The sequence below is a fragment of the Taudactylus pleione genome, unplaced genomic scaffold (assembly GCF_031769625.1).
Source record: "Taudactylus pleione unplaced genomic scaffold, aTauple2 ptg000535l, whole genome shotgun sequence".
In the NCBI taxonomy this organism is placed as follows: Eukaryota; Metazoa; Chordata; class Amphibia; order Anura; family Myobatrachidae; genus Taudactylus; species Taudactylus pleione.
In genome coordinates, this window is record NW_028284937.1 from 2,193,283 (window position 1) to 2,205,244 (window position 11,962).

The 11,962-nt window shown below is 47.3% G+C and overlaps 1 protein-coding gene across 2 annotated transcripts in view; it reads left to right on the forward strand.

Annotated features, from left to right (window-relative positions):
- Positions 1–8,077, forward strand: part of TTYH1 (tweety family member 1) — a 201,824-nt gene extending 193,747 nt beyond the window's left edge. Inside the window, exon 14 of one of the 2 annotated variants that reach the window (XM_088450912.1) lies at positions 6,814–8,077. In XM_088450912.1, coding sequence (XP_088307038.1) covers positions 6,814–6,897 — 84 coding nt within the window. In that variant the 3' untranslated portion in view covers positions 6,898–8,077. The remainder of the gene's footprint in view (positions 1–6,813) is intronic. The other variant, XM_088450913.1, reaches the window with a different exon arrangement.
- The last annotated feature ends 3,885 nt before the right edge of the window (positions 8,078–11,962 follow it).

Below are 11,962 nucleotides of genomic sequence, written 5' to 3' on the forward strand. Positions count from 1 at the left end.
GTAGCATGTACCCAGTAGCAGTGCCCCCATTAGCAGGCCCCCAGTAGTAGTTCCCCCATTAGCAGGCCCCCAGTAGTAGTGCCCCCAGTAGTAGTATGCCCCCCATTAGCAGTGCCCCCATTAGCATGCCCCCAGTAGCGCCCACTTACAAACACACATATAAAAAAAAAAAGCTTACCTGAATCCCCGCTCCTGCCGCCGTCCGCTCTGCCCTGCTGTATTACGCGCGAGGAGGGAGCCGGAAGACGGAGCTCATGAGTGAGCTCCAACCGGCTCCCTCCGTGCAGCAGCCAATGAGAGTCTGTGTGACTCTCATTGGCTGCTGTAACAAACACACAGCTGCTGCTGGCGGCTGTGTGTTTGTATCTGTTTAGGGCAGACCGCTATCACAGCGGTCTGCCCTACACAATAGGAGCCCTGATGTCGGATTCTCTAGCGAGAATCCGACATCAGGAGGCCGTAGTTCGGCCCTGAACGGGGATCCGAGTCAGGCGGGGAACACCGAACAGGGTTCGGGTGGACTCGGATCCCCTATGTTCGGAGCGGTTCGGATTCCATGGAATCCTAACCGCTCATCTCCACTATGTATGCGGTAAGTGATGGAATTTATCGCATTCAAAATGCGATGCTTGATACATCCTGCCCTAGATGAGAAGAACAGACACTGCATATAATTAAAATGAACCATGTTTTGTATTCAGATAAGTTTGATTGCATTTCATTAGAAACTATTTTGCATGCTCTTCTGCATACAAATAAGGACAATTCAGTATTTATTTGAGTATTTAGTTGTCTTTTTATACCAGCTGGAAAGCACAGAGTTGTAAACAGTTTCAAAATGCAATCTAGCAGCACAGCATTAGCTTGAGATAATGAGCATAGCTGGAACACACAGCCTGGAATGTGACAGATGGGATGTAACAGCAAGGTCAGATAAAGAGCACCATGCAGAGTCGCAGCAAATGAATTGCGTGCAGGGAATGGTGGATAGGAGAAAATGTAATCAGTCATTCAGGGAGGACCATAACATAAAACACATTTCATGGGACTGAGCGACAGTGATTAAGTGCAACCATACTCTGCATGCATTTATCAGAGGTTCCTGGTGTCATGTATGCTGGTATTTATTTATTGCATAGATTTACAGGGAAACTCTACCGAACTCAGTGTCATTCTCAGCTCCGCAGCGCAGTGAATCGCGCATGTGTACATTTTCTTCAGGATGCTATGGAGAATATTTCAGTAATCTAGAACATTTCACATCTGTATATAGTTGGCAGCATCATTATCATCATCATATATTATATAGTACCAGAAATGATTGTAATATGATTTACGCTATACAGTACAGCGCTAGTTATATATGACATGTCCACATGCTCAGAATGTTACTAACTGCTTTACGGTCTGATGTAGCGTTGAACACAAGACTGTTTGCAGACTTTCTGGTTTCGTGTTTTCGCTCTGCGCATTCTCCAGTGCCGGGCTTGCGCAATTACAGAGCACAGTCACATCTCTATTGGTGGCTGAGGGGCATAACTGAGTGGAAGATGTGTCCATGCCATGCTACGCTGTGACTGTGCCTGTTTACATTAGGCCTGAGGCCCCCTCTCCGCGCCTGTGACTGCAGAGCCATATCTAGACATTTCTCAGGCATGAGAAGTTGTCTCTTCGGGGCATCATGATGTCTCATTCCCCACTGACCGTGTAGTGCCATAAACAGGAGTAGAGGAGCCATGGACAACGTATCATACATCGCAGAGAGTGCCCGGTATTACATGGCAGGCTGGCAGGACAGGCCCATTGTGTGCTGGGGTAGTGGCATGCCCCAGGCTGCCTATGGATGAATGCACAAAGCAACATACGGAGAAGAGTTTAAATGTTCCATTTTCTCTTCCATATTTCCCTTAGAAGTAACATAGACCCTTTAGAACGTTTATTACATTTTCCCAGCTCCTTAAGTGCACCTACAACATACACAGTGCAGGCAGCCATTTTGTGGACTGAAGATATATATTCATGAGAATATAGTTCACAAGCAGCCATTTTAAGCTGAACTAAAGGTGCCTACACACTAGACGATATTATGCACAATTTGGCCAATTTCAGCGTATCGGAACTAGAGATGTGCGGGAGACTATTTTTGCTGGATTTGGCTCTGATTCGTCGTCCGGCTTTGGATTTGGATTTGCCATACCTGCCGTGACTGGCTTTGGATTTGGATTTTTTTACAAAAATTGGGGGTTTTTTTGTTCCTAGAGTATTATTAACCTCAATAACATTAATTTACAGTAATTTACAGTCAATTTAGACCACCTCACAGCAGTGCCCCCAGTAGTGGTCCCCATATGCAGTGCTCCCAGTAGTAGCCCCCCCATGCTGCATTGCCCCCAGTAGTAGTCCCCCTTATGCTGCATTGCACCCTTAGTAGTCCCTCTTATGCTGCATTGCACCCTTAGTAGTCCCCCTTATGCTGCATTGCCCCCTTAGTAGTCCCCCTTATGCTGCATTGCCCCCTTAGTAGTCCCCCTTATGCTGCATTGCCCCCTTAGTAGTCCCCCTTATTCTTCATTGCCCCCTTAGTAGTCCCCCTTATGCTGCATTGCCCCCTTAGTAGTCCCCCTTATGCTGCATTGCCCCCAGTAGTAGTCCCCCTTATGCTGCATTCCCCCATTAATAGTCCCCCTTATGCTGCATTGCTCCCAGTAATAGTTCCTCCTATGATGCATTGCCCCCAGTAGTAGTCCCCATTATGCTGCATTGCCCCAGTAGTAGTCCCCCTATGCTGTATTGCCCCCAGTAGTAGTCCCCCTTATGTTGCATTGCCCCCTTAGTAGTCCCCCTTATGCTGCATTGCCCCCTTAGTAGTCCCCCTTATGCTGCATTGCCCCCTTAGTAGTCCCCCCTATGCTGCATTGCCCCAGTAGTCCCCCTTATGCTGCATTGCCCCCATTAGTAGTCCTCCGTATGTTGCAATGCCCTCAGTAGTAGTCCCCCTTATGCTGCATTGCTCCCAGTAGTAGTCCCTCCTATGATGCATTGCCCCCAGTAGTAGTCCCCATATGCTGTATTGCCCCCAGTAGTAGTCCCCCTTATGTTGCATTGCCCCCAGTAGTTCCCTTTATGCTGCATTGCCCCCAGTAGTAGTCCCCATTATGCTGCATTGCCCCAGTAGTAGTCCCTTTGCTGTATTGCCCCCTGTAGTAGTCCCCCTTATGCTGCAGTACCCACAGTAGTAGTCCCCCTTATGTTGCATTGTCCCCACTAGTAGTCCTTTTTATGCTGCATTGCCCCCACTAGTAGTCCCCCTTATGCTGCATTGCCCAGTAGTAGTCCCCATTATGCTGCATTGCCCCCAGTAGTAGTCCCCCTTATGCTGCATTGCCCCCTTAGTAGTCCCCCTTATGCTGCATTGTCCTCTTAGTAGTGCACCTTACGCTTCATTGCCCCCTTAGTAGTCCCCCTTATGCTGCATTTCCCCATTAATAGTCCCTGTTATGCTGCATTGCCCCATTAGTAGTCCCCCTTATGCTGCATTGCCCCTTTAGTAGTTCCTCTTATGCTGCATTGCCCCCTTAGTAATCCCCCTTATGCTGCATTTTCCCATTAATAGTCCCTGTTATGCTGCATTGCCCCATTAGTAGTCCCCCTTATGCTGCATTGCCCCCTTAGTAATCCCCCTTATGCTGCATTGCACCCGGTAGTGGCCCCTTCCACACACTCACAAAGAAGATAAAAAAACTTACCTGAATCCCTGCTCCTGCCGCGACCGCTGCAGTCTGCAGCGGGGGGAGCCGGAAGGCGGAACTCATGAGTGAGCTCCATCTGGCTCCCTCCGTGGACGTAGCAGCCAATGAGAGTCTGTCTGACGCTGACGGCTGTGTGTTTGTTACTGTGTAGGGCAGTCTGCCCTACACTTGTGGTGCCCTGACGTAGAATCCGAACCGCTCATCCCTAATCGGAACGACAGATCATGCATAATATGTGCAAATCGTGAGTGTCCACTCATGATAACGATGCTGATGCACGTACCCAACAGCAGGCAAGATCTGTCAATTTCGTATACGATCCGGTGGCATATCATTCAGTGATTGCCTGAACGATATGTCGTTCGGATCCGCTTACGATGCCGACGTCACTTGCATGCACGGATCAGTGAGATTCGTGCCGCAAGCATCAAGACACAGATGCATGGACGGATCAGTGATATCCGTGAGATCCGTCCATGCTCCTGTGTAAAAAAAATTAATACAAAGTGGATTTATTTTTTTTAATATGAACACCTTTGTATAGCCCAGAGTCAGATCTGCTGTAATTCTGCATGAGGGTCCAATGTTACTCGATGTTACAGATGTAAATGTAGGATTGCGAGGTCTTACAGATGTGCGAAAGCGGTAGTGGGCGTCTCTATATTGTGTGAGCAGTTGCAGACATTTGCATATTTTCGTAGCAGAGCTGCATGCGTAATCGCAGCTGTGATCGCAATAGCGAACCGTAGTGAATCAGGCCCAGGGTTAGTACTTTTGAAAGTGACCATATATTAGTCAGCCTTCTATGTTTGTATGCATGGGCGTAATTAGAACTTTGGGAGCCACATAGTAAGATCTTAAAAGCCCCCCCAGAGGTAAATAAAAAACATACATTTGCCCCCACACAGAGCCCATTCATGTTATGCCACACAGAGCCCATTCTGGTTATGCTACACAGTAGTACCCCTTATACACATTATGCCATGCAGTAGTAGTGCCCCTTATACATTATGCCACACAGTAATGCCCCTTACACTACACAGTAATGCCCCTTACACATTATACCACACAGTAATGCCCTTGACAGATTATGCCACATCGTAGTAGTGCCTCATATAACACATTCCACACAATAGTTGTGCCCCTTTCACATTATGCACACAATAATGCCCCTTATAACATTATGCCACAAAGTAATGCCCCTTACACATTATGCCCCTCCCCCAGCAACACCCCTCAGCAACTCACAGCCAACAGGTGTGCATTTGGGCCGGATCACCAGCTAATTACAGCTGGTGCACCGGCAGACAGCGGCAGACATGGACAAACAGTGCCAGCGTGAATTGAATTGGTGAGGTTGTGAGCCAATCGGAGCTCGCGGACTGGTAGCCAGTCAGGAGCTGCTGATTGGCTCCCGTCCATGAGCTCTGATTGCCTTGAGACTGGCGACGCTGTATTTCCACATGTCTGCCTGTCGGTGCGCCAGCTGTAATCAACACCGCTGACACCCGGGCCCCCTAGGCGGCCCTGACTGGACTGGCCCACCTTGTGTGCATGACTGGGTGCAGGGGAAGCAGCGGGCCACAGAGGCAACTCAGGCACCATAACACCTGCACCCCCTTTCAACCCCGGTAATTATGCCTCCGTTTGCATGCATGTTAGCAAACAGTGGGCTCATTTTCAGGATCAATGGAATGGGGTTATAGGTGACGACAATGTAAACAAATAATGGCTGCAGGTGTACTTCAGGGTCCAGTCTTCAACCTGGGCAACGGGTGGTGACGGGGATTGTTACAGAAAACGGGGGCGTGACTGAAGCCAGTGAATTTCCCGGCCATGCTGAGTTACCCGAGGGTTGCTCAAATGACCGATTTTTCACGCAGATGATCCGATGTTGCGTCTGAGTAGGCAGAGCGTATCACGGGAGCCGACAAGAAGTGTCTATATACAGAAGTTGCCTCCTGCGTCATTAGCACATTATCACTCAGCCACTGCATACAAAGGGACTGATTCAGCAAGCTACGCAAGTGAGAGTATGCACAGTGCGAGCCGATGTTTGCGATCTGCAGGGGCATGCATAAATTAATCTCAGTGGCGCCACATGCAGCCAAGCACCTCTCTGCGTGCAGGAATCTCTCAAGTCCTGTGGCAGGGTCAGGTCTACCCTTAGCTTACATGCAGCTTCGATGGCACTCGATGTTCCCGATGTTTACGCTGTCAATCACGAAATAGGTGGGCGGCTTTATGTTTTGCTGGATGTCTGCTTCTTGTGCTGCGGTCTCCATGCGTATGCATTGAATAGCATATTCCCGAAGTGGCTGGGTGCGTGCGTCTGCTAACGTGCGTTGCTTGCTGAATCAGGCCCAAAGACGTCTAGATCTGAATCAGGCCCAAAGACACATATGTGGAGGCGCATGTCTTGTGGGTGCTCGACCCCTGTGCAAAATACACACTGATGGTGATATTGATCGGCAGCAATGATACTATATCAGTTATTAGTGTGGCTGCTGTGATATGTATTTGTATTATTTATTTGATATTTGTAATCAGTTTGCGGCACAAGAGCTGATTCCCAGTTGATTATTTAACGGGGAAGATAATTGTATGTAATGGGATATAATTAGCACTTTTATTTCATATTTGTGTCCATATTCCATTGAATTACTACATACACTGCCTAAGTTTTATATGTTAAATTCCTCCAACTCTACATCAGCCCCATAATACAGGCACTAATTGTCTAGTACATTGCAACAACCCCAGTGCCAGGACTGCACACACCAGGGAACCTGCCCTCCACCTCCCATTGGAAAGTCGCTGGTCACCATTGAACTAGAAATTCTGTAGGACAGGAACTAGCAACCTGAGCTCTTACTGTAACATAATCACTCTACGGCTTCTTCTTCTAGAGATGGAGTTCACATAGGGGCCCGTTTATCAATAATCGCAGTTTGCATTTTACCACTAATGTTAATATACTCATTTGCTGTTTATTATTTTGCCTTCTAAAATATATTTTTTTTTTATACCCCCTTTCTGCATATTTTCATGTGGAATCTGCCAGTACTCTCCTAGCATGCGAACATCCTTCATCAGTGCAACCCAGGAAGACATTGAAACACCTTGCCGGACAGCCGTTGTATCCTAGATGATTCCTTTTGCTCTCCTGATTGTTCCTCCACCCTACAGAGATGACTAACAGACACAAGACAAAGACTGAGCTATTGTGCTTTTAACCTCTCTGGCAATGAGCATTGGGTGTAAAGACTCATTCAGCTCTCCCTTGCTTGGTATTAAACCCTCTTACCCTCCTGTGCTGGCAGAGTGCTCTCTGAATTGTCCCACTGCCTACGGTTTTATATTTTTTGTATTGGTTAATGTTCTTTTTACCCAGTCAGATTCATTATTTCTATTACCATGAGTACCATGCATTGGACCTACAGTACCAACTGACTTCCACAGGGGGCACCACAGGAAGTCTGTACAGGAGGATTTTTAGAAGGGGCGATAGAAGAGCATTGGGAATGTTCACTGCTTAAAGAGACATTGCTGTTACAGACGAGAGGAATGGAATTCACCAGATAGACTCATGGCCTCCTATCTGACACCCAGTTAACCAGACAAGTTAAGGATGTAGAACAAATTAATCTGCCAACGACTGGCGCAAGGAGTACATGCTGTGCTGTGTGCGCGACGTGGCAGTGACAAGGGCTTAGAGTGAGTTCTTAAAGCTAAGGACCAAGGACAGTGCTGCTGCAAAGCTTTTTCCTCCAGAGATGGATATGTTTTTAATTAGAACGTTTTAGCACTAACTCATATTTTACATTGACTTGAAATAAAAAGGGAAAAAACTAACTTTATTTTAAAATAGTTTATTCTGGTTATACTTGAGTTATGTATACTGTATGTTTTTCTTTCAGGTAGAAAGGTCAGGACAACATCGCCAAAATCTATATTACTAGTTCTGAAATGTAACAAGTAAAGTGTGCGAATACCTTGCTGAGCTCAATCTAACTGGAAGTAGACTTAGGAAGTAAATTATAGATCATACTTTTGGCTGCCTCAGCATTATGAAGCAGGGGGGCGGAGCCACCATGACACGCCTCAACACGGATTGCGTCATCAGCCACCTGTGCGCCCGGAAGTGGGCGGCCGTTCCGGGAGGGTAGACAAGTATGAATTAAATACTGTATAACATTCAGCACAGAGTGAGATGCCAATTACAGCCTGCCCAGTCACATAGCACCTGGAGTTCACCGGATAATATTCTGCGAGGGAGAATGATACAAGAACATTTAGTCCCAGTAGTCACCCTTGGGTAGACCACTTTCCTCTGTTCCACAACACCTGTCAGTATGCAGTTATCTTGTCGTCAGTCAGTATGTCGAAAGCACAATGTCGGCAGCATTATACTAACATTGTTGTAATGTTACTTAAATCATTTTAACCATGTTGGGATTGTGCTTTTTTTTTCAACATACTCACTGTCGAATTACTGATTGTCGCACACACCTATGTGTACTGAGTGTCACCCCTCCAGATACTGGCGTGCTCCCCAATAATTTTCTTACTAAGCTCGGACGGAATTGCAGAGCCGCACACAAGCGTCTGTGCAATTCCGTCCATCTAGAATACAAATACAGCAGGAGGTGTGTGTAGGAAACAGTCACCTCCTTGCTGCATCTGCAGTCTTAGAGCTGCGATCCGAGGTCACAGCCTGGGATCCGATGGTTGTCCCTTTGGCCAGGCTGCGGTAGCTGAAGCTTACCACAGCCTGATTGGGTCATGGCAGCATTCAAGGCCAGGAAATCTGCATCCACCGACGCAGACCCTGGCCTTGTCCCTCCTGGAAAACAGGGGCGATGCCTCCGCTTCCGGGAACACCGCCCAGGAATGACCCCACTCTGTCTCCCAAACTCCGCAGCCTGCCAATCAGGCTGTGGCTGGGAGGCATTGCGAGTGGACTCGCAGATGGAGGGATACACACGGGCAATACACATCCTGCGCATTCGCAGTCCTCCAACAATTGGAGATGTGCACTAACCACATAGTGTACATCTCTGATTCGGGCCCAGAGTCTGTACTGGAGTGGCTGGCGATTAGGCCTGTGTAATATGCCTGACAGTAAGGTCTGCGTGGAATGGCTGGCAATGGGGTTTGTGAAACAGAATCTGTTTAGTGTTGCTGGAAATGGGATTGGTGCCATGTGACTGCTCAGCCAATGAGATCTGTGTAATGTGGTCTAAATTTGAAGTGCTACTTTTATCATATATTTTAATAGCCACAACTTCTGGGTATTTGGATGTATAAATGCACTATGGGCCTGATTCAGACCTGCTCATAAGCGTTCGCACGCTCGCTCTGAGCGATGGTCGCACAACTGCGCATGCGTATGGTTCGCAATGTGCGTGCGCAAACCAGTCATTGCGGTCGGAAATCGTGCGCTCGTAAAACAGAGGGGCTGCTATTTTGAGTGACAGAATGTACCGTTTGTGGGTGGTAACAGGGGAAGGTGCTTGAAAACAGGGGAGTGGTTGTGCAAACGCAGGCGTGCCTAACGGTCAAAAGGGCGTTTAATGGGAGTGCATAATTAGCAAAGGAGCGTCATCGATCACGTCACTTCGTTATCTTTTAGCCTGAACTGCTCGCAGTGATTACGGGAGGTAATTCCTACCTCAAGCGCTGCGAGCAGTTCAGATGCCGTTCGATGTTCCCGATTAATCTAATAAAAACAGGAGATGACGTGATTTGCGAATGGCAAAGGGACGTCTTGAAAAAATAGCGAGCGCATTTAGCGGACGCTCGCACAGACATAGAGGCGTCCTCACACCGCAAAGAGCGAGCGCTCAATTTAAATATCTGGCTCCTTTTTGAGAGCGAGCGGCCGCAAATAGCGTCCGGGTCTGAATCAGGCCCTATGTGTGGCAGAGATAGTAATGTCAGTGGGGGGAGGGGCTAGGGTGTCAGCGTATAGTAAGATGTGTTATTATATGATCATTTGTGCCGGTGGTCACAGCACTGAAATCTCTCTGCTAAGAAGTGTATGCATACTTTTTTAATGTCTACTCCATGATATCCTGGAGGTGATGCCCAGCCAGGTAGGTGTTTAGGGGGAATGGGTGACTTCATGAATCGCATCATTGTGGTCCTGCCCCCATTGCATAATACGGTAATTTGCATCACTGTTCAGCAGGTAGCAGGGGCCACAATTATTGTGGATCCGATCCGGTGTCTTTGTGCTCAGGCATTGGATCTGAGATGCCGGAAGGAGGCGCTTTTTTCCTTCAGACCCCTCCTGCAGGCATTAGTATATGGTTACACAGCAATTGCATCCAAAAAAACTCAGCTGCCGCGCAAAAGCAACAACTCTGAATCAGGCCCTTTGTAGGGGTTTGTTATATAGAAGACAATTGGGACTGCGCTGACAATTACAGCAACACTGACATGAACAGACTGTATAGCCATACGGATATGCAAACAGAGAATCGTCCACAAAGACAGAAATAAACATGTTCCTGCTTGCACACATTTTATAGTAACAGACAGAACACAAAAGACATTTGACAATAAATTACGAAAATACCTCCTCATCCGGCCAATTTAACCCTTTCACTAACATATTTACACAGGGCAATTACTGCGTTACAGTAAAACAAGGAAAACTATACCCATGCTTGCCTACCCTCCCGATTTCCGAGGGAGCCTCCCGAATTACTGCCCTGCAGAAAATCCTAACTGCATATGCGTGATGGGCCCGTCTTGAATACAGAAAGACGCAGGGGCAGAGACCAATTGCTATGGAGCCCGGAGATGTAGGGATGGCCATTGATGATTCTAAATCATCAATGGTTTATGGCCGATGTTGAATATTTTCCCATCGGTGGGGGAGAACCAGATGATTTCCCTCCATCAATGGAAAGGCATAACCGAATATTTTTTATTTATTTTTTTACATGGTGCCGAGACATGGAGCATAGCTCCATCCCCAAGATCCCTGAAGCCACGCCCCCTGGTTCTGATTGGCCCACGGGCCAGTGATAGAACAGGTATGACCATCGGTTGGTGAAACCATCAATTGTCATCCATTGCATAGTTGGTTACCATTGATGGCCACTTGCTATTATGCCATCAATGGAAACCATCGATGGTTACCATACCGATGGCCATCCCTACGGAGATGCCTCCCAGGTCCACCCCCTGCACAGAGCTGACAGTCACATGGGCCACACACACAGACTGCTGGGAGAAACTGATGCTTTCAGCATTGCCTGGCCAGCCCAGGCTGCCCAGCCATAACAGGATAGCTGGAGGAGGAGCTGTGTGAGTGATCAGAGCTCACTCTAGCGAGAACCATTGATGTCAGTGCTGCAGGAGAGAAGAGGGTGGGGGATTAATGAGAGTGTGTGGGGGGTTCTATTAATGTGAATCTGTGAGCGTGTGTGGGGGGTACTATCAAATTTATTCTCAGAGTCAAACGCGAGAACATCTACTGGAGTTTACTATGTGGATAAGGTCAATAGCTCTCCTAGGACCGTATTCAATTAGCGTCGAAAAGCCGTTTTTGGTTAAAAAGTTTCGCCAAATTGCCGTTTCGCCATTTTTGGTTAAAAAGTGCAGATTTGGGGTGCAAAGGTGGGAAAACCACCCTGCACCCTTAGGACAGGTCCCCAAAGGTAAACTGTGTAAAAAAAAAATAAAGAACACCCCAAAAAATGACTTTGAAAAAGGGGGCAAAAAAGTTCAAAGTAGGGGTACAAACTTTAAAACTAGCAAAACAGATTTTGGGGGGGGCTGCAAGTATGGGGGAGGTGTATTTTTGATTGCAGGTGATTGATGAAGGTGCGTTTTTAACGCTTTTTAAGACCTCACTTTTGCAGTTTTTTAACCATGCTAGCACCCATTTTCATGTACCCCAAATTTGCTGGGACTAGTTATTTTCACCCCAAAAAACTGTTAAATGCGATTCTTCACCACTTGTGCAAAGACGCTAAGTAGCAGCTATTGAGAGCATTTAAGTACCCCAAATAGCTTCAGCAGGGCTATTCGGGGGCATTTACATTGATCTCCAATGTTAGTGCATCTTTAGGGGGGTGTCAGGCTGATATCTCCAAATCTGACAGCAATTTTCGCCTATTTGAGTTTCGCCGGGACGCGTTTTCGCGTCCTTTGGAATTAAATACGGGATAAGCGGCGAAAATACTTTTTCGCATGCA